This window comes from Malus sylvestris, chromosome 17 (assembly GCF_916048215.2).
Source record: "Malus sylvestris chromosome 17, drMalSylv7.2, whole genome shotgun sequence".
Taxonomy (NCBI): Eukaryota; Viridiplantae; Streptophyta; class Magnoliopsida; order Rosales; family Rosaceae; genus Malus; species Malus sylvestris.
In genome coordinates, this window is record NC_062276.1 from 14363928 (window position 1) to 14387986 (window position 24059).

General features: G+C 36.2%; 1 protein-coding gene across 2 annotated transcripts; it reads right to left on the reverse strand.

Annotated features, from left to right (window-relative positions):
• Positions 1 to 14896: 14896 nt before the first annotated feature.
• On the reverse strand, positions 14897 to 22490 carry LOC126612425 (AT-rich interactive domain-containing protein 4-like). Of its 2 annotated transcripts, none has more exons than XM_050280824.1 (15): positions 21037 to 22490; positions 20690 to 20878; positions 20218 to 20271; positions 19956 to 20044; positions 19388 to 19664; positions 19198 to 19278; positions 18907 to 18938; positions 18407 to 18542; positions 18151 to 18324; positions 17072 to 17707; positions 16375 to 16512; positions 16164 to 16262; positions 15755 to 15855; positions 15569 to 15659; positions 14897 to 15478 (listed from the first exon to the last, which is right to left on the reverse strand). In XM_050280824.1, exons 1-15 carry the CDS (start codon positions 21184 to 21186, stop codon positions 15353 to 15355), a joined length of 2373 nt encoding a protein of 790 aa, XP_050136781.1. In that variant the 5' UTR covers positions 21187 to 22490; the 3' UTR covers positions 14897 to 15352. The 2 variants fall into 2 exon arrangements, with proteins under 2 accessions (XP_050136781.1, XP_050136782.1); XM_050280825.1 differs by having other exon boundaries at positions 19198 to 19254; positions 21037 to 22488.
• Between the last annotated feature and the right edge of the window lie 1569 nt (positions 22491 to 24059).

A 24059-nucleotide genomic window follows, 5' to 3' on the forward strand; every position in this document is an offset into this window, starting at 1 on the left:
TCACTATTTCTTAAACTGAACACTGATACTATTATTATTTATTAAACTGAACACTGACTATTTCTTAAACTGAACACTACCAATTTCTTAAACTGAACGCTGATACTATCACTATTTCTTAAACTGAACATTGATACTATCACTATTTCTTAAATTGAACACGAATACTATCACTATTTCTTAAACTGAACACCGATGCTATCACTATTTCTTAAACTGAATGCTGACTATTTCTTAAATTGGACATTAACTATTTCTTAATCTAAACGCTAATACTATCACTATTTCTTAAACCGAACATTAATACTATCACTATTTCTTAAACTAAATACTGATACTATTATTATTTCTTAAATTGAATACTGACTATTTATTAAACTGAACACGAATATTATCACTATTTCTTAAACTGAACATCGATGCTATCACTATTTCTTAAACTGAATGCTGACTTTTTCTTAAACTGAATGCTGACTATTTCTTAAACTGAACACTAACTATTTCTTAATCTGAGCGCTAATACTATCACTATTTCTTAAACCGAACACTAATACTATCACTACTTCTTAAACTGAATACTGATACTATCACCATTTCTTAAATTAAACACTGATTATTTATTAAACTGAACACGAATACCATCATTATTTCTTAAACTGAACGCCGATGCTATCACTATTTCTTAAACTGAACATTGACTATTTCTTAAATTGAATGCTGACTATTTCTTAAACTGAACACTAACTATTTCTTAATCTGAACGCTGATACTATCATTATTTCTTAAACTGAATACTGATACTATCACTATTTCTTAAACTGAACACTGATACTATCACTATTTCTTAAATTGAACCCTGACTATTTATTAAACTGAACACGAATACTATCACTATTTCTTAAAATAAAAACTAATTATTTCTTAAAACTGAACATTGACTATTTCTATAACTGAACACGGATATTATCACTATTTCTTAAACTGAATATTGATACTATCACTATTTCTTAAACTGAATACTGACTATTTCGTAAACTGAACATTGACTATTTCGTAAACAGAACCGATTATTTTTTTAAACTGAGCTGACTATTTCTTAAATATAATCAAAATAATGACTAATGACATAGACACACATGTAATAATTTAATTCAAGGGAGCTGCATGTTACACAATATAAACTCAACACAAAAACTTTACTAGACATAGATGGCAGCATCAACACTAAGTTGTAACTTATACCTATCATCAATCTAATAAAATTAAGAGGTAAAAGCTAAAAACCTCTGCCCAAATCCATTGGACATCTTTCACCATAAATTAGACTTGGCAGTTTTTGACACGACACGATGACACGACACGAAAACGACACGAAAATAACGGGTTTCGGGTCAACACGATAACTTATCGGGTCACTATCGGGTGACCTGTTAAGAACCCGTTAATAACGGGTTCTTAACAGGTATACACGCGGGTAACACGTGGGTAACCCGTTTCGACCCGTTAAGAAAAAAATTATTTTAATAATTTTAAAGTTTAATTACTAAAAGATTTATTATAAAATACAATAGTCATATTAATATATACAATATATTCTATATTAAATATATAGTTTTGTATTATTGTTCTATATATATTATAAAAAAATTAAAAAAAAAGTTTTAGTCATTATTTATTTTTATTATGAGAGTTCCTTATTATCATTACTAGGATAAATTTTACATAACATATTCTTGTCCAAAATTAAAATATACTGGTATAGTATTTGTATATGCAAGAACTAAGAAGACATACATACAAGTATGAAAAATGTGAAAGAATATATAAACACTCGTGATTTATCATTATGCCTCCACGAATAGATAATTGTTACACTTATATTATCGTTTAGATTTTTACAATCCTTCAAACCCTCATGAATAATGTTTTTTATTTGAGGGCAAAATTAATAAAATTAATAATAATTATTGTAGAAGTGTAAAAAATGTAAAAATATATATATACAATCACTCATATATAAAAAATGTAAATTCTTTAAATTAAAGATCAAATTTATTCATTACATTCTTATAGGGTCGAGGAGTGTATCTGTAAAAAATCATCAAAATCAGAGATAAAATAACCGTTAAATTGTGATTTTTCGTTTATAACTGCCGAAAACTTTTGTTCCATTACGTAATCTCTGAATGTTTGTTTTTTTACGATTTTATACATATGCGATCTCGGAATGTGTACAAATAAGTTTGACGGTTGGATCGTTGAAAAAAGTTTCATAGAATGCATATTGCGTCAAAACGGTAGATTAAGCAAACACTTGAGTTAATATTATACTTCTATTAAGTATACACTAGTGTAAATACTTTAAATTAAAGATCAAATTTATTCATTACATTCTTATAGGGTCGAGGACTGTATCTGTAAAAAATCATCAAAATCGGAGCTAAAATAACTGTTAAATTGTGATTTTCGTTTATAAGCGTCGAAAACTTTTGTTCCGTTACGTAATCTCTGAATGTTTTTTTTTTATGATTTTTTACGTATGCGATCTTGGAATGTGTACAAATACGTTTGACGGTTGGATCGTTGAAAAAAGTTTTGTAGAATGCATATTGCGTCAAAACAGTACATTAAACAAACACTTAAGAGTTAATATTATACTTCTATTAAGTATAAAATAAGTTTTTGTGGTATCCACTAGTGTAAATACTTTAAATTAAAGATCAAATTTATTCATTACATTCTTATAGGGTCGAGGAGTGTATCTGTAAAAAATCATCAAAATCAGAGATAAAATAACCGTTAAATTGTGATTTTTCGTTTATAACCGGCGAAAAACTTTTGTTCCATTACGTAATCTCTGAATGTTTGGTTTTTACGATTTTTTACGTATGCGATCTCGGAATGTGTACAAATAAGTTTGACGGTTGGATCGTTGAAAAAAGTTTCATAGAATGCATATTGCATCAAAATGGTAGATTAAGCAAACACTTAGAGTTAATATTATACTTCTATTAAGTATAAAATAAGTTTTTGTGGTATCCACTAGTGTAAATACTTTAAATTAAAGATCAAATTTATTCATTACATTCTTATACGGTCGAGGACTGTATCTATAAAAAAATTATCAAAATCGGAGCTAAAATAACCGTTAAATTGTTATTTTTCGTTTATAACCGTCGAAACATTTTGTTCCGTTACGTAATCTCTGAATGTTTGTTTTTTAAGATTTTTTACGTATGCGATCTCGGAATGTGTACAAATAAGTTTAACAGTTGGATCGTTGAAAAAAGTTTTGTAGAATGCATATTGCGTCAAAACAGTACATTAAACAAACACTTAGAGTTAATATTATACTTCTATTAAGTATAAAATAAGTTTTTGTGGTATCCACTAGTGTAAATACTTTAAATTAAAGATCAAATTTATTCATTACATTATTATAGGGTCGAGGAGTGTATCTGTAAAAAATCATCAAAACCAGAGATAAAATAACCGTTAAATTGTGATTTTTCGTTTATAACCGTTGAAAACTTTTGTTCCATTACGTAATCTCTGAATGTTTGTTTTTTATGATTTTTTACGTATGTGATCTTGGAATGTGTACAAATAATTTTTACGGTTGGATTGTTGAAAAAAGTTTTGTAGAATGCATATTGCGTCAAAACAGTACATTAAACAAACACTTAGAGTTAATATTATACTTCTATTAAGTATAAAATAAGTTTTTGTGGTATCCACTAGTGTAAATACTTTGAATTAAAGATCAAATTTATTCATTACATTCTTATAGGGTCGAGGACTGTATTTGTAAAAAATCATCAAAATCGGAGCTAAAATAACCGTTAAATTGTGATTTTTCGTTTATAACCGTCGAAAACTTTTGTTCTGTTACGTAATCTCTGAATGTTTGTTTTTTATGATTTTTTATGTATGCGATCTCGGAATATGTACAAATAAGTTTGACGGTTGGATTGTTGAAAAACGTTTTGTAGAATGCATATTGCGTCAAAACAGTACATTAAACAAACACTTAGAGTTAATATTATACTTCTATTAAGTATAAAATAAGTTTTTGTGGTATCCACTAGTGTAAATACTTTAAATTAAAGATCAAATTTATTCATTACATTCTTATAGGGTCGAGGACTGTATCTGTAAAAAATCATCAAAATCGGAGCTAAAATAACCGTTAAATTGTGATTTTTCGTTTATAACCGTTGAAAACTTTTGTTCCGTTACGTAATCTCTGAATGTTTTTTTTTTATGATTTTTTATGTATGCGATCTCGGATTGTGTACAAATAAGTTTGACGGTTGGATCGTTGAAAAAAGTTGTGTATAATGCATATTGCGTCAAAATAGTACATTAAACAAACACTTAGAGTTAATATTATACTTCTATTAAGTATAAAATAAGTTTTTGTGGTATCCACTAGTGTAAATACTTTAAATTAAAGATCAAATTTATTCATTACATTCTTATAGGATCGAGGAGTGTATCTGTAAAAAAATCATCAAAATCACAGATAAAATAACCGTTAAATTGTGATTTTTCGTTTATAACCGTCGAAAACTTTTGTTCCATTACGTAATCTCTGAATGTTTGTTTTTTATGATTTTTTACGTATGCGATCTTGGAATGTGTACAAATAATTTTTACGGTTGGATCGTTGAAAAAAGCTTTGTAGAATGCATATTGGGTCAAAACAGTACATTAAACAAACACTTAGAGTTAATATTATACTTCTATTAAGTATAAAATAAGTTTTTGTGGTATCCACTAGTGTAAATACTTTAAATTAAAGATCAAATTTATTCATTACATTCCTATAGGGTCGAGGACTGTATTTGCAAAAAATCATCAAAATCGGAGCTAAAATAACCGTTAAATTGTGATTTTTCGTTTATAACCGTCGAAAACTTTTGTTCCGTTACGTAATCTCTGAATGTTTGTTTTTTATGATTTTTTACGTATGCGATCTCGGAATGTGTACAAATAAGTTTGACGGTTGGATCGTTGAAAAAAGTTTCGTAGAATGCATATTGCGTCAAAACAGTACATTAAACAAACACTTAGAGTTAATATTATACTTCTATTAAGTATAAAATAAGTTTTTTGTGGTATCCACTAGTGTAAATACTTTAAATTAAAGATCAAATTTATTCATTACATTCTTATAGGGTCGATGAGTGTATTTGTAAAAAATCATCAAGATCAGAGCTAAAATAACCGTTAAATTGTGATTTTTCGTTTATAACCGTCGAAAACTTTTGTTCCGTTACGTAATCTCTGAATGTTTGTTTTTTAAAGATTTTTTACGTATGCAATCTTAGAATGTGTACAAATAAGTTTGACGGTTGGATCATTGAAAAAAGTTTTTGGACCGTCATCAATAGATAATTTTGTAGTAGTGAAACCTTAAATTTATTTAATCGTCAATTGTTATTTACACTTTATTCTTCTGACTGAATTTTATTTTTTGAAAACATGATCATCTGGTGGATGTAAGAAGATGATATCACGTTTCGATATTGACGATTAACTGAAATATGAGTCAATGTCATATAATTTGTAAAAACTTTATAAACATCAAACAATATTTTCACTAACCGTAGAACTCTAAATATAATATTAACGATCCAAACCGTTCATCTACCTGCACCCTCTAATAGATCATGTTTTCAAAAAAGAAAATCTAAAAAAACGAAATTTGATGAGAACAATGAAGCATAAATGTAAACAACAATCAATGGTTAAATTTTGATATATGATTTATATGATTATAGTGGCGAATTTCGAAGTTAAGCTCTTCATGAAAGTTATAAAGCTTGTCATTACGAGTGTTTATATATTTTTTTCTATATTTTTTTACACTTCTACATTAATTAAAAAACTATTAAAGACTTTAGGTAAACGAAAATATACTTAAAACAAAATTGCGTTTTTATGTTTTGGATGTGATAATATGGAATGTATATACTTATTTAGTATTATGTTTTTCATTTGATTATTTATTGGTTTAAAATATATTTTCCTTAACGGGTAACGGGTCGGGTCATATTACCTGTTAATATTATCGGGTTGATTTCGGGTCGGGTCATTTTACCCATTTATTTTAACGGGTGTTACACGACACGACCCGTTAAGATATCGGGTATGACACGAAAACGACACGAACACGGAAAACACGACACGAATGCCAAGTCTACCATAAATTAAGAGGCAAGGACATCGCAGATGTCATTGGCCAGCGCCTCCTCAACATTCATACCACCCAAAGCAGTCAAATCAACATCTCCATCTGGCAGATACACTATTTCTGAAATTAAGCCAAAATAACTTAAACTATTTCTAAAAATATGGTGTATGTGAAAGTTTTCCAATTGTCAAATAAGAAATGGTTGCTTGCAACCATGACAGTTTTTGTGTTTGAAATGACCTAGTTGTTGCAAATTGTAGTGAGTACCTGCACTTCATAATTATTTTGCATAAAAATTGTGTTGATGCTATTTAATTTGCTATGTTTTTTGGCTACAGTTGAGTTTGTAAATTGTATTTGGAAGACATCACTGAAACTAGTCATTTGAATACTTTTAAGCTGTTAAGTTTTTACGAATATTTTTTTTTTTTTTGGGTCAAAGGTGAATAAATATTTGGAACAAACAACATGGCAATTTTTATTTCTAAAGAATGTTAAACACGACCTGTAAATAAAAAAAGTTAATTGCAGATCTATGGCAGTTATGGTCTAGTGAATGGTTATTTTGTTCTAGCTATTCTCGAGTGGCAAACGGGGGTCACCAACTTTGGAACAAATGCTAAAATAAATTATCAAATTGGGAATAAAAATTGTCATGATATGAGTTTTCAATTGGTGGAATGATTGCAACCGTTTCAGGAAAAAAAAAAGTTGAAAATGAATTAGTTTTTGTTTTATTTGACTTTTGGGCTCGATGGCAATTTCATAAATAATATGAAGTTATATTAACAGATTTTGGTTAACATCTATCAGGGGCAAAGCTGGAAGAAAATTTTGATGTCGCATGTTGGGCTTTGCTTCAGCCTGTGGGACTTTTGTTTTTTTTGGCCTATTGTATGTTACTTGTGTCCTTTTCATTAAATGTCAAGCCTTTTTCATTAAATAAAAGTTGTTAATGGTTTTTTATTAAGAAAAAGTTGCCCCAAGCCCTTTTCATTAAAGCTCCCAATTTTTTTTATATAAATGAATGCAAAACCTACATGTAACGTGTAAGCAGCCTTTATTCTTTTCCACAATAAACTTGCAAGTAGGACACCTCCTCCATTTATTCTTTCTTAGCAAGCTCCAGCACATGATATCTTCCCTCTTTCTTTCATCCTTATTCAAATTCTGAAACTCCCAGCACTCAATTCCTGCATGCCAAGCAACCTTGCATGGGCACAGAACAATCTCCAGCAATGCCTGCACTCGGAGACAGTCACAACCTCTCCACCATCATCCACCAACATGGCGGAGCAGTCCTTAAACAACAACAACAACAACAAAGCCTTTTCCCACTAAGTGGGGTCGGCTATATGAATTCTAGAACACCATTGCGCTCGGTTTTGTGTCATGTCCTCCGTTAGATCCAAGTACCCTAAGTCTTTTCTTAAGGTCTCTTCCAAAGTTTTCCTAGGTCTTCCTCTACCCCTTCGGCCCTGAACCTCTATCCCGTAGTCACATCTTCGAACCGGAGTGGCAGTAGGCCTTCTTTGCACATGTCCAAACCACCGTAACCGATTTTCTCTCATCTTTCCTTCAATTTCGGCTACTCCTACTTTACCTCGGATATCCTCATTCCTAATCTTATCCGTTCTCGTGTGCCCACACATCCAACGAAGCATCCTCATCTCCGCTACACCCATTTTGTGTACGTGTTGATGATTCACCGCCCAACATTTTGTGCCATACAGCATCGCCGGCCTTATTGTCGTCCTATAAAATTTTCCCTTAAACTTCAGTGGCCTACGACAGTCACACAACACGCCGGATGCACTCTTTCACTTCATCCATCCAGCTTGTATTCTATGGTTGAGATCTCCATCTAATTCTCCGTTCTTTTACAAGATAGATCCTAGGTAGAGAAAACTGTCGCTCTTTGGTATTTCCTGATCTCCGATCCTCACCCCTAACTCATTTTGGCCTCCATTTGCACTGAACTTGCACTCCATATATTTTGTCTTTGATCGACTTAGGCGAAGACCTTTAGATTCCAACACTGCTCTCCAAAGGTTAAGCTTCGCATTTACCCCTTCCTGAGTTTCATCTATCAACACTATATCGTTTGCGAAAAGCATACACCAAGGAATATTATCTTGAATATGTCATGTTAACTCATCCATTACCAATGCATAAAAGTAAGGACTTAAGGATTTTTGATGCACAAAATCAATGAAGACTTTGGTACAACAGAAAGTATTAAGTTTGGGATCTTCTCTAGATTGCTCCGGTCATTGGTATGGATAAGTACGTAAATGGATAGGGACAGGAAGGCAAACACAAGATGTACGTGGTTCACCCAGATTGGCTACGTCCATGGAATAGAGGAGTTTTCATTAATTGTGAAGGGTTTACACAAGTACATAGGTTCAAGCTCTCATTTAGTGAGTACAAGTGAATGATTTAGTACAGATAACATTAGGGAATATTGTGGGAGAATGATCTCGTAATCACGAAACTTCTAAGTACCGAAGTGTGGTATCGTCTTCACTTGCCTTATATGTCTCATAGGTAGATGCGGCATCTTCTCTGGAAGTACTCTTCCTCCATCCAGGGGTGGTATCTTTAACTGGTGGAGATGCACAAGGTAATGTATCAATTTCACTTAAAGCTTACTTGTAGTTTCAGGCTTGGTCAAGCGCGATACAAACCATGTAGTAGAAGTCCCCCAAGTCGCCGAGCTAGGGGATTTGCTGAAAGAGGTGACAGACCAGGTAAGCAATCAAAGCTCCAAGCAATCAGTCCCAGATCAGAAGTTTGATTTCGAGTTCTGGCTGATTGTTCTCATTCTCTCTATCTTGCAGGCAGCATGAAGGATAAAAAGAAGAACAATGAGAATAGATCATATGAGATACTTTTGCTTTTGAAGAAGTAATTTTCCACAGGCTTATTCTTGAACTGGGCTGGAGGATTTTCTGGTTTCCTCCAGAGTATAAGGCCGACTGAAGAATTTGAGGGTCAAAACAAGTCCATCAAATCTAGAGTACGTTCGACCCTGCTGATATGAGATACTTTTGTTGTTGACAAAGTAGTGGATGTATCGGCACGTGTTCTGTTACGCTTGTCTCCACATGCTTCCTTGTATCATTCTCACTTGCCCTATCTGTTCCTCAGGCAGATGTAATATCTTCTCTGGAAGCATAAGATGTTAAAGATGAGTACTCGAGAGCAATGTCACGTAAGTAATCAGGTAAGGGGTTCCAGGCAGTCAGTTCCTGACTGGAAGCTTGATTCCAAGTGCTGACTGATTGCTCTCTTTCTCCTTGTCTTGCAGGTAAGAACAATGCCAAAGGAAAAGATTGGGAAAAAGCATGATATGGGATACTCTTGCTTTTAACCCTGATGATATAAGATATTCTTGCTCTGGTGTAGCTTGTTTGCAGAGGTATTATCGGAGGGAAAGAAAGCTGAGTATTTCGATAGGCTTTGTTGGGAGTGCCCTCTCAGATATGAGGAAGGGTTGAGCATTTTTGCAGGTCTGCCTGTCCGTTGAGGATGAAGGTCGACATATATAGGAGTCTCCCTAACAACAAGTAGTAATGTTATTCTTTTACCTTGCTAAGTCATAGCACGGTAGTGGGAGCTGCCAGCTTCACGTGTTTTAACTCTGTCAGAGCACTTTGAAAAAGTGGTATGTGGTATCTGGAAAGCTGATGTTGCGTGTGAAAATTACAGACAAGCTTTATCCAATAAGATCTGGCTCTTAAAGTTGAGAAAGTGGTGCCTCTTCGGTTTTCGAACAAGCAATCATGTCGGGGATCTGGCTCTCGAGATTCGGAGAACAGTGCCTCTTCGATTTTTAAGAAAGCAATCCTGCTGGGAGTCTGGCTCTTGAGATTCGGAGAGCGGTGTCTCTTCGATTTTTGAGAAAGTAATCATGTTGGGAGTCTGGCTCTCGAGATTCGGAGAGCAGTGCCTCTTCGATTTTAGAGCAAACAATCTTGTTGGGAGTGTTTTCTCGAATGTGAGTAAAGGTTGGGCATGTTTGCTAGTCTACCTTGCCATGGAGCACAGAGGTTGACACACAGGAATTTTCCAATTATCCAGCAATGGTGTTGTTCCTTTACCCTTGTGGGTAATAATATGGTAGCTAGACCTTCAAAATTTATGTGTCTAAAACTTTGTTAGTACTATTTCTTTGCTATTCTTTTACCCTTCTTGGTCATAGCGATGTAGTGGAAGCTGCAAGCTTCACGTGTCTAAACTTTGTCAGAGATCTTTGGCAAAGTTATATGTGGTACCCATGAGCTAATGTTGCATGTGGAAAGTGGATGATTGAACAGTAAGATTCACGTGCTTTCTACTTCACCAGAAATTTTCAACAGAATGCCCATAATTTTCGCAAAGCTGAGTGTGCATGTGACAGGTGCTGACAAGGCTGAAAAAGCATATGCCTCTTCGATTTCTGAGATCGGCCCTCGTGGTCTCTGAGCAGCCCAACTTTTGAGAAAGCAAACGCCTCTTCGATTTCTGAGATCGGCCGTCGTGGTCTTTGAGCAACCCAGCTTTTGAGAAAGCAAACGCATCTTTGATTTTTTAGATCGGCCGTCGTGGTCTTTGAGCAGCCCAGCTTTTGAGAAAACAAACGCCTCTTCGATTTCTGAGATCTGCCCTTGTGGCCTCTGTGGAGCCCAGCTTTTGAGAAAGCAAACACCTCTTCGATTTCTAAGCAGGCGCCTCTTCGATTTCTGAAGCTTCGTCGAGTGCAGATTTTTATAGAGGCTGGCATTAAGTTCCAAGGCACACTTGAATATCCACCAGTAGAAGCTCCCTTCTTGCACTTCTAAGATCTTGATTTGTCCGATTTCTTCTCTCTTCAACACCTTTGAAAATGTATGGCCCCTCCGACCGTCATTTTGACTTGAACCTTGTTGAAGAGGCAGCCACGCCTTCTCCAGACAACATATGGCGCCCATCCTTCTTATCCCCTACTGGTCATCTTACTGTTGGGGATTCCGTGATGAAGAATGATATGACCGTTGCGGTGGTGGCCAGGAACCTTCTCACTCCAAAAGATAACAGACTACTTTCCAAACGGTCTGATGAGTTGGCTGTTAAGGATTCTCTGGCTCTCAGTGTTCAGTGTGCAGGTTCTGTGTCTAATATGGCCCAACGCCTATTTGCTCGAACCCGCCAATTGGCGACTGAGGTGATGAGTCTCAAACAGAATATTAGAGGGCTCAAGCATGAGAATAAACAGTTGCACCGGCTCGCACATGACTATGCTACAAACATGAAAATGAAGCTTGACCAGATGAAGGAATCTGATGGTCAGATTTTACTTGATCATCAGAGGTTTGTGGGTTTGTTCCAAAGGCATTTATTGCCTTCGTCTTCTGGGGCTGTACCGCGTAATGAAGCTCCAAATGATCAACCTCCAATGCCTCATCTTTTTAGGGTTCTATCCAGTACTGAGGTTCTGAATGATCCCCCTCCGGTACCTTCTCTTTCTGGAACTCTACCGACTGTTGAGACTTCTCCTAAGCAACCTTTGTGAAGGCTCTCTCTTGTTTGTTTATTTGACTCATGTATATGTACATATTTTTAACTTATCGGAGATATCAATAAATAAGCTTTGCCTCATTTCAACGTATAGTGTTAAATACACCAAAGCCTTCTTCACTAAGTTCTTTGAATTTTTCTTTTGTTGAAGCTTGTATGTTGAGGCTTTGTGAGTGGAGCATGTAGGTTGAGGTAGTGTTCCCTTAATTTCCCGAGTGAGGAAAACTTCTCGGTTGGAGATTTGAAAAATCCAAGTCACTGAGTAGGGTCAACTGTATGAATCTTAGAACGTCATTGTGCTCAGTCATGTGTCATGTCCTCCGTTAGATCCAAGTACTCTAAGTCTTTTCTTAGAGTCTCTTCCAAAGTTTTCCTAGGTCTTCCTCTACCCCTTCAGCCATGAACCTCTGTCCCGTAGTCGCATCTTCTAACTGGAGCGTCAGTATGCCTTCTTTGCACATGTCCAAATCACCGTAACCGATTTTCTCTCAGTTTTCCTTCAATTTCAGCTACTCCTACTTTACCTCGGATATCCTCATTCCTAATCTTATCCTTTCTCGTGTGCCCACACATCCAACGAAGCATCCTCATCTCCGCTACACCCATTTTGTGTACGTGTTGATGCTTCACGGTCCAACATTCTATGCCATACAGCATCGCCGGCCTTATTGCCGTCCTATAAAATTTTCCATTGAGCTTCGGTGGCATACGGCGGTCACACAACACGCCGGATACACTCTTCCACTTCATCCATCCAGCTTGTATTCTATGGTTGAGATCTCCATCTAATTCTCCGTTCTTTTGCAAGATAGATCCTAGGTAGCGAAAACGGTCTCTCTTTGGTATTTCCTGATCTCTGATCCTCACACCTAACTCATTTTGGCCTTCATTTGCACTGAACTTGCATTCCATATATTCTGTCTTTGATTGGCTTAGGCGAAGACCTTTAGATTCCAACACTTCTCTCCAAAGGTTAAGCTTCGCATTTACCCCTTCCTGAGTTTCATCTATCAACACTATATCGTTTGCGAAAAGCATACACCAAGGAATATCATCTTGAATATGTCATGTTAACTCATCCATTACCAACGCAAAAAGGTAAGGACTTAACGATGAGCCTTGATGTAATCCTACAGTTATGGGGAAGCTTTCGGTTTGTCCTTCATGAGTTCTTACGGCAGTCTTTGCTCCTTCATACATATCCTTTATAGCTTGGATATATGTTACTCGTACTCCTTTCTTCTCTAAAATCCTCCAAAGAATGTCTTTTGGGACCCTATCATATGCTTTTTCCAAATCTATAAAGACCATGTGTAAATCATTTTTCCCATCTCTATATCTTTCCATCAATGTTCGTAAGAGATAGATTACCTCCATGGTTGAGCGCCCTGGCATGAACCCGAATTGGTTGTCCGAAACCCGTGTCTCTTGCCTCAATCTATGCTCAATGACTCTCTCCCAGAGCTTCATTGTATGACTCATTAACTTAATACCCCTATAGTTCATGCAATTTTGTACGTTGCCCTTATTCTTGTAGATAGGCACCAAAGTGCTCTTTCGCCACTCATTTGGCATCTTCTTCGTTTTCAAAATCCTATTAAAAAGGTCAGTGAGCCATGCTATACCTGTCTCTCCCAAAATTTTCCACACTTCGATCGGTATATCGTCTGGGCCCACTGCTTTTCTATGCTTCATCTTCTTCAAAGCTACAACCACTTCTTCCTTCCTGATTCGACGATAAAAGGAGTAGTTTCTACACTCTTCTGAGTTACTCAACTCCCCTAAAGAAGTACTCCTTTCATGTCCTTCATTGAAAAGATTATGAAAATAACCTCTCCATCTGTCTTTGACCGCGTTCTCTGTAGCAAGAACCTTTCCATCCTCATCCTTGAGGAGCAGTCCTTAAAATGGCAGTAAAATTTCTGAGACTCCAGAATCATCAACTCACAAAGTGCACTTTCCAACCTATAAACACCTTCTCAGGAATAATTGACTTGCATGATATGACTCTGGCTCCAACTCACCTTTGCACTTCAAATCAGGATACTTCACGATTGAAAGGTTTTCTAATTTTTGTCCCAACATATCTCCCAATGCAATCAATGCAAAATGTGACGGCAGCCAGTGCTTCTGAACATTTCTCCGGTCTGTTTGACGTCCATGCAGATCCCTCAAAAACCCTCAGAGGATTGTCCAGTTTCTTTTTCCTTCCCTTTTACTTTTTCATTCGGGTTTCAACATCTTCTTCTTCGATTCTCAGTGACCGAGTAGTATTTTGGGGGCATTAATGAAGCAATTGCAGAGGACATTAGAGCCTCTTGAAGCTGCAACTCTTGTGCATATTTCTCATCTGAGAAGGGAAATACTTCTTGCTCGTCATGGATAGCTAAAAAGTAGAACTTATCAACCAACAGAAGAGTAGTATTATCAGAGCTTGGCGATGATGTTTAACTTGTAAAAGGATTTGGACAGTCTCATCAAGTTCCGACTATTTGGAGAGACGCAGTACAAATTTTAAGGAGTTTGGCTGTTAATTTTTCCTCAATTTCCCAAACGATTGGCACTTTGCTTCATGAGGTTATTATACTAAAAAATGCTAAGGCTCTTGATGGACTATCTACCACCTCATAGTTTCACGTTAATTCTTGTGACAACATTATAAAACATTGTACCAAAAATATTAGGTGGTAGAAAGTCCATAAAAAAAAAAAATTTACTTTTGAGTCTCTCCCCAGCATTTCTCTATTATATTACCTCTTACCGTTTATTTTTTGTATTTTTGTGCTTCTCATATGTAGAAATGTGTGTGAAAAGCAATTATGCCTTCTTTTTTTTTGAGAAACAATTTTAATAAATAGGTTATTGCATTAATAATTGTCACTGAGTTGATAAAATCATAGAACATTGCATCAATAATTGTTTGTGTTCCATCCCAATAAGTTTGCCCAAAAACAGAAGGGGGAGGAGCAGAATGGGAAAATGGAGGTGTGTGTAGAGGGAGAATATGAGTGAATCACTACGCCATAAGAAATGGTGGCACGGACGGGTATAGGAGTGCAAACCCGCCTATACCCATCTATTGCCACACAATGCAGATCTAACGGTTCATATGTAAAAGAAAAAAATAGTCGAACTGCGGATTAGAAAGACAGACAGTGTGGATAGGTCAGTATATTCATAATCTTTCATTAAACGCTACATAAAGTCATATACGTTCACAAAGATAGCGGCATTATATTACATCGACCCTTCTCAATCATGGGATTTCTTAACTATCAACCTCCACCTCCACCACCCCCCCCCCCCCCTCCCAAAGGGAAAACATAAACAGAGACTGAAATCATAGGGTAAGAGGAGATAGAAAGAGAACATAAATTTCCCACCCGCAACAAAATGCCTACGCCAACTAGTATGCTCTACTACACTTGCTGTTTTCTAACTTTGTCCTCCCCCCATCATTCGTCTCCTAGTTTTCCATTGACGTGATTTAAGACCTAATCAACCGTACAAATCAACAATTTCTCGCGCCGGATTGAGGAGGGAAGCAACCTCCAAATCAGAGAGCCAAAAGGAAAGTAATATTAATTATGATTTTGTAGGAGCAAAATTGAATTACAGTGGCCGTGATACTGTTGAGCCTTGCGAAAATCCATTTGCTATTTTCTGTGGTTTCTTCTTGAAGTTGCTGATGCTGCAATGTGGACATATGTACTCCAGTCCATCTGTTTTTGCATAATCCTGCAAAGTCGAAACAAAAATTTAACATACACAAGCCGAAGGATTTGTTTCCGCTGCCACAAGGTGCTCATGGATTTTGCAATATGATACCTTAAAAGCACCAAGACCCTGCCTTCTGTCACAGCCAAAGTGGGCCCACTCGCCGCATATTCCACAGTTTACCCAATCCCCTGCTGCGCTACTGTAGAACAATATCCAATTTCACGCAACCAAACATTTAGCTAATACAATCATTTTTCACCAATGGAGAAGAAATAAGACGGGGTAAATATGAACCTGTGACACAATAAGCAGCACTCCCCATCTACATCATCATGAGCCAATTCGTATTCTAGAAGGTAAGTTTCGTAGTGTCGTTTAAGTGTATTTCCAACACCCTGTGAAAACAAGAATCATACTCGCCTGTATCAATTGAAGTCTTCCAATCTACTGAATCTTACACATAAAGAATGAGTGATTAAGTCCCTATTCATCCTTTCATAATCATATACTATTTAGGGTTTAGAATATATATATGCGGAAGCCATCCCAAATATTCTTAGGTGCGACTACTATTCTCTCATAAGCATAAACCGTCTCACAATTTTGGTCCTACCCTTTCATTCTCCCTTACCTCTTTGCAGATGTTGCAGCATAAAATATTTCAAAATTGGAAAACAAAACCAAAGGGAGATTATAAACATACAGTCATTCTATTGGTCATCGTGTAATTGCTCATTTTTGAGAAGATCTGTCCTTTCCAATTGATGCCATTGCCAACATGAAAGCCTCCTCTGGTGACCACCTGACAAACACCTCAACTTTTCAATAACAAATTTCACAAAATCCAGTGGTTAATTATTCTAGTCGCAACTTCAGCAAGTGAAAATCCTGGCAAAGGAATTTAATGAGTTCACCTCTTTATACAAGTTGTAGAGGTCAAGACGCTTTCCATTGAGAATGGCATCTGGAAACTCAGTGAGTCCACCTTGAGGAATGAGCCGATTATGTCCCCGGAGAATTAGAAACTGCATTACATCCTTCAAAAACTCCTCCTGCTCCAGGGAGAACTAAAAAGTAAATAGAAGTGAAAGCAAAACAAGAAAGTAAAATCCCAAAGGTTAAGTGTATAGTGGGAGTAACATTAACAAATATTCATTATCTATTACTATTATAATATTGGAACTTCTCTCATGTCCGCACTTTACCTTTATTCTACAACATCCCCCTTGTACCTTTGCTAATTCTTATTTTTCAAGGAAAACTGCATCCTTCGATACAATTTGGAAAAAAAATAAATAAAAAAACAGAGAAGAAAATTCCCGCTACCTATTTCCCTATTTTGACTTCCCCATTTACTACCCTACTTACTTTCTTGACAGCTATTATTATATGACCAGCATGTATATCATTTTCTTATCACATAGTTACAACCTCCATGTGAAAAAAAGTATCTCCAGCGCATGGAGAATGCATGGTAGTCGTGCATTAGTACTTTGGTTCCAAGGTGGACATATATTATAGTATACTATAGTTGTGCATGTGTGTGTATAATATACAAACTTGGTCAACACACACAAATTGATTTAACACTTTCAGCAAAACATAGCTCACCTCTAAGCAAGAATGTATTGGACTTCTACCGCAACCATGTTTCTTTAAAGGCAAAGGATTCAAGGAAATAATCTGCTTAGCCTGAGAAGAGCTTGAGTACGATTTTCGTTGTGTTGTAGGAGTTAATCCCACAATACTGAGCTTTGTGGGTGGAGGAGGAGGCATATGAACCTTCACTTGGCCACCATCATGTCCATCTCCCTCAGAAATTCCAGAAAAGGGTGTCATTTTAGGACGACGAACATGAGGAATGGGCCTCATTGCAGCTATTTTCAATCTTTGCCTGGTTGGAATTAAAGCTGTGTTAACCCCATTCATTGCTCCAGCCACTTTATTGTCTTCATCTATTTTAGAAGCAGCTAAACATGGAAGCACTTGGCCGTCAAGAGAACCCGGTCTTGTGTCTTGGCATGGTTGAGATCTCTTCCTACTAGGAGGAGGTGGTCTCAACCAAGTAGGAAGGCTGCTGAGAACCAAGCCGTTTGATCTATCATCTTTCCCCGTACTGGAACTGAAGAAAAGAAGGCGCTCAGCATCATCTTTTTCAAAAGATGCCACAGGTAATCCCTGAATGCTGGCAATGCCCAGTGCAACTAAACTGTGATAGGAGACATCAGGTGCGAGCTGCCTCAAAACCTGAATTTGTAGCCACAACAAAATATTAGTTACATAAAATATTGGGAAAAAATTGATCCATTTTTGTTCAACCTAAAAAAATTAACACTGAAGATTCCAAGCCAACAAGGTAAATTTAATTTTCCAAAAAGGATGCTCCTGAGATAACCTGATTGTAGAACAAACACTGATGTTGTAGCAATAAAATTAGAATCCATTTTAACGAGGCTTGTTCTTGGGCATGAGAATTAGATGGATCCTATAACAAGTTAGTCTACCCTAATTTCTTGAAATCCCCTCAACTAAGAGAGGAGAATTTGATTACTACTAACTAAAGATTGGGCAGGTAAGCGGTGACCAGCAGAATCAAAATTAACGAAAGGGGGCATAAATTTTCGGTGTCCTCACAGTTCTTCAATATCATGCTAGCTAAGACCAAGATAGAGGAGGACGCAAGTAAAAACCTGTGAAGCCCATGCAGGAACCTTCATGCTAACTTCAAATACTGTAGCCCCACATGCAACTGAAGCAGACTTTCGTGGTTCAGATAGAGGTGCTTTGGTTTCCTCATCTTTGGGCAATACACGTACAAGTTGACTCTCTTCAATAATTTCATGCTTTATATGATTCTCCAAGAGCTGAAAGTAAACAGGTAACGAGGTGTAAAAGTTGAACAGCTCCCAATACCAAAATTTTTCCACACAAGTCCTTTAGGATTACCTGATCATCAAAGCAAGTTTGAGCACTGCCCGAAACAAGAAGTGATATGTGTGCTGAACTACAAGTTGATACATCACATCGCATGGTCACAACACCACGAGAAAATGTCCCAGCCTGAAGAGGCGGCGGAGGAGCACTAATCACGTAAAAAGCATTCATTAATTAATTTTATTGACTCTGGGGCATAACTGCTCAATATGTCCACGTTGAGGAAAAAAATAAAAAAGTAACAGGCAGTTTGAAACTTTAATGGAGCGTTGAAGCTGTTTCATATACCAAAAATGCACATTCAACACCTGATTTTATGAGAGAAAATTACAAAATGGAAACGCCAACACATGTAACAAAATCAACAGCATCCTTTCTCCACATGAACAGCTACCATTCAAACCAATGTGATGATGCAAATTTTAACTACTACGCAATTTGCAAATACCCTATCCAGCAACAATAAAAGAGCATCCATCATATACATAAACTATTCAAAGAATACAACATACCTAAATTTTCCATGAAGCTTGCTCCCACGCATCTGAAGCAGCATAGACAACAAAATGAAGAAAAATAAGAACTTGCACCATGATGATACTAAGAGTAGCATGTTAGTTTTTATTTAATTTTCGGATAGATATAAAATTAAGCAAGTTATGTAAGGCAGTGCTAATTATCACTTTTTTCAATAAGTTTAATCGGGAATCCGAAGAACCTTCTGGAAGGGCAAAAAGAATACTTCCCTTAATTAGAGATATAGGAAAATGAAACACAAATTGACTAGCCAAAATCACACTTACTTCGATGTTTAAGAGGGCATTGAGACCATCCTCCAAAGGTTCTAATAAGCTTGCATCCTGAGAAGAAGTCATCCCATAAATCTATGGAAAATATGGTAGTGTATTCATTTCTGCTGGCATCCGTGTGCATGTGTTCTTAATTGAAGATAAGTATTTAAACGCTAGTAAACACAAGTATATACAAGCTTACCAATGTGGATGGCTCGCCACAAACAAGAAACCTCAAGATCACATCATCATCATGTATCTTTATAGCAGGGAGAGTACCCAAGGAACCTTCTTCATCTTCTTCCATATCTGCCTCAGGAAGATCAACGTTGATTTTTACACGGTCACCAAGAAGACATGGCCCCAGCTCCGCACTAGATTTATATATGTTAGCAGGAACGAGATGGTTGTTTTGTACACAGTAAATCCTAAAGGAAGCATATGCAAGTTGGAAGGCATCCCATGTATGAGTTGATGAACTGCAATCAACAAAACTGCAATTGTCAAGCCTATTTGGTGCTTGTATGGAACATAATAGCATAAAAAAGATGTCTTAACTAACTATGTTAATGCATATTGCACAGACAATGCTTAAATCCAATTCAATGGCATTAGGTGTCTCTAGAGACGCTAACCAAACAGTAATCAAGAATACTACAAATACATACATGTGCACACCAAAATGTCATCTCCTTCCCTGTAACCAATCCAAGATGCTACTGGACACCCTTTATGCATGTGCTCAGATAAATGAATAGAAAGAGAAGTACCTTTGTACCACTGAATGTAAAGCATGTCGAAAGTGGCAAGCAGCATAAGAAGAAAATTCACTTCTCCAATATATCACATAAGGAATCCCCTGCAGATGAAAGATACATACTCAGCCACAATTTTCAACAAAACCATGTTACAAAAATAACGGGTAGGCTTCCAGTTCTGAAACAAAAGTGCAACACCCTAACTAGCCATTTCTCGCTGATCCCTTGGTAGTGGACTCCTGAAAGCATACTTATTAAGCCTTACTAAGATTACCTTAGAGTGAACGGCTGCTGCCAATGTTGCACCATACGGAACCTCCAAATAAACCTGCAAATAATTATTATATGAAGTTGAGTCCCATCCCATGTCAAATAAACTTCAAGCATATTACAAAGAACAAACCAGAATGAACAAAGAAAAGAAACATCAATCATAGATGGGAATGAGCTCCAAACAGAGAGGCAGGCCACAAGAAATCATGCAATGCACAAATCACCACACCTCATAACGAACTTCCTGATTACCTACTTCTTGATTTTTCAATGCCTCTTGTTAAATGACTCACACCAAGTCAAATAATCACATGCTGCCATAATTACAAAATGATAAGAAAGCAATTCACCGACCACATATAATGAAATCTATTTTCCTTAATTCTCCAATGCAAGTAGGAACATTAGCATAAATCATGCACACAAAATCCCAAAACATGCCATTTTGCAAGTTCAAGAAATATAATACTTACAGTTGTAGGCAATGTGGCACCAAAGATCTCAGATATAGCTTCAGCAGTTGACAAATCAACATCCTCCCAGACAAGAGAGCCAATTTCACTATTACCAAGCTGTTCCCCTTGCAAGTATACAAGATTCGGCTTATATGATTCAAGCATTTTACGAAACTCCTCTTTGGTTGGCTTGGTCAGAGTTTGAACCTGCATTTTAAAGAGTCGCACATAGGGCAAACTTAGAAACTTTACCAAAACCAGGAATTCACCAAATAAGTTAAGAACAAGAAGATACTAGTAATAAAAGTATGCGCAACACATTCGATATTAAATATTCAGAAGATAATGGTAAGAAAGATTTTCACCTCCAAACGCCCAGAGGAAACTAACTCCGGAAACGGGTATCTGAGCTTATCATCTGCGGTATCCTTGTTACATTTCTCTTCAGAAAGGTTCCCGCAAGTGACCACAAGCAGACTACAAGGGTGCTTTGAAGCTCCCTGAGAATGAAACATTATTTCCGCAGGCTTCCACACAGTTGGCAAAGCAAAGAAGCTCAAGCTCCTCAAAGAAGATTTAAAACCCGAAAACCATTGAAATCGCCCGCCTAGACTATAACACTGAAGCCAGGCATCAACTTGGATTCCAATCACACCAACCTGATCAAATTTCACCTTCTGGCTAGCATTCAAGGAAGGATAAGCAAATCTACTAAGAGGGATCAAAATCCCTCCTCACAAAGAACTATCAGGACCAAAAATCCCCCAGAAAGCCAGCATAACAAGATCCAGGACCCAAAACAAAATAAATGAGAACATTAACCAACTTTTGCCTACTGATTGAAGCAAATTGGGGAACAAGCCCTCGATTTCAACCCAAAAACAGTTGAAATTGGAAAAATTAGCCGATACCGAAATGAGAAAACGTGGGGAAATCAACGAACCTGGCGAAGAACAATGGAAAAATAACAAAAACTCACTGACCCAGATGAGGAAATTGAAGAACTCGAACAACCCAGATGAGGAATTTTGAAGAACCGACTGCCCAAGTGAGTCCTTTAGCTTCTACAATCACAAAAAAGCACAAAATGGACGAGTAAAGTATGAAAAGAGAACCCTAGGCTCGTAAAATCCAAATCCCCAAAAAGAAATTCGTATTAAAAAAACCAATTTCTATCAGGAATTAATTTATTTATCTCTTTCCATCTATCGTAATCTAATTGACCAAAAATAAAATCAAAATTCTCAGTCACCAAAAATTTTATTAAAAATTTAAAAGTAATTAATATTCGCATTTGTTAAATATGGTTGGTGTGTCAGAAATATGCATTCAAATTTCAAAACCACAAAATGGTCAAACGCAACAAAAAACATCGAAACCAATTAAAAGTCCTTATGACGAACTTGATAAAGTAACCTTTGATTGAACCCATTGCGTTTAGTGTAACATTAAACCCAAAGTAACATTCGAAGAAATTGAACAGTAAATTTTCTGTCCCATTGAGATTTCTTGGACTTTTTGTGTTATTGCCCACAAAGATTCGGAATTTGGGGAGGTAAAAGGTAACAACGAACAGCAACGTTTTTTGAAAAGCCCAGGATTTCTTTACTATATTTTTTTTTTGAATTCGATTAATTTAATTTTCCTGTTGTGTTGTGGCGGTGATAATAGTAGGGGTCGTGAATGTGGGGGTGTGGTGGTGGAAGAGAGATGGGGGCTTGGTTATGAGGTGGCGAGGATGGTGGTAGAGGTGGCAGTCATAGTAATGGTGGTGTTGGTGGTGATCATAGTAGGAGTGGGGATGATGCTTATGAATATCGGTGGCAGAGCAATGGTGACAATGGTGGTGGTGGTGATAAGGTAGAGGAGATGGTTACATTAAGGTAAGGTGGTAGCAACGACATGATGGTAGAAGTGGTAATAATGATAGTTAGTACATTATAGTGGTAGGTAGAGTATCAAAGAATGACAAAACAAAGAAGATGTTAGATTTGTTATGACAAAAATTTACTAAAAACAAAAAAAAACAAAAAAAAAAAAACCTTAAAGTTCATCAAAATTCATGACTTTTTGAATACACCATGGATTTTTGTAAACTCACAAAATGTCGTAATTTTTTTTTTTCGTCAAACACAAAATGTCATAATCGAATACTACAATATTCTCATATTTTTAAGAAGTAAAAAAATAGTCTTAATTCAATATAGGATAACCTCTTTAAATATTTATATTAAATACACTTAGATTTAAGAATCAACCAAACTTCAACTCCATCTACAATACACTCCTATATTAAAGGAGGGATGATGATGGTTTGAACCTGAAAAAGTTGAAAAAGAAGATGCTAAACACCACTTGCAAAATCTTTAGATACATTTGAATCTTCATTTAATATCACTTAAAAATGTTCAGAATTGACTAGAATTTTTTTTTTTTTTGGAGTTAAATCACGATTTTCAATCCAACTTACACGGTAAGGGAAATTAATGATAATTTTTTTTTTTTTTTTTTTTTTTTTTTTTTGCGTAAGATCAAGATTTTCAATTCACTAGAGAGGAAAATTACATAAAAGTCAAACTCTAAAAGAGAGTAATTAAAGTACCCACCAAAGCTAAATATCTCATATTCCCTTGTTATATGATATACCTCCCCTAAAAGGTTAGTTGTCATGTCTTCAGATATGTTACATGTACAAAGATTAATGGTCTAGATGGTCAAGGGACAGTCATTTTATTTGTAAGTGGCAAAAGGAGACAAGTCAATGCAAAATGAAACCCTAGGAGTCAATTCACCGGCCTATAGCAGTAAAGCTAGTCTCCCTGAGCCATCCTGGATTCGAGCTAAGCATCGGGTGGTACCGCACTATTTCTACAGGCACCTACAAATATATCAAAGGAAGAAGAAACTATTGCTTTCAAGTATGTCATTCTGTTTTGAAAAGATGAAGTCAATCGTTTATGCTTCTGTAAGTCTGGAAATAATTGAGAAAAATGATGGAGATTATGCACCTTGAGACGGACAGGTTTTTGTTATATTAGGGCTTTTCCCCGGTCGTTAGGCAACATTAAACTTCAACTTCAAATCACAATGCACTAATTAGATGAGCCACAAAACGTAGATAAAGAAGACATGGTAAGGGTTACATTTTTGTTTTTGTGAAGAGTTTTGAGTTTTGGTGTTCATTGATGCACAAAATCATACAAGAGATAGGGTTCAGTGTGTCGTTAAAATCTAGTCAACAGCGCTTTTCAGTTGTATTGTACAAGTGGGAATTAAATGCAAGAATTCGGGTACCGCAGTATGTAGGAGTTTCAAAGTGTCAACATACAAAATTCCTAGCCTAAAGATTGCAAAGCAAAATTCAGGTAAAATTGATGCAAAAAACAAC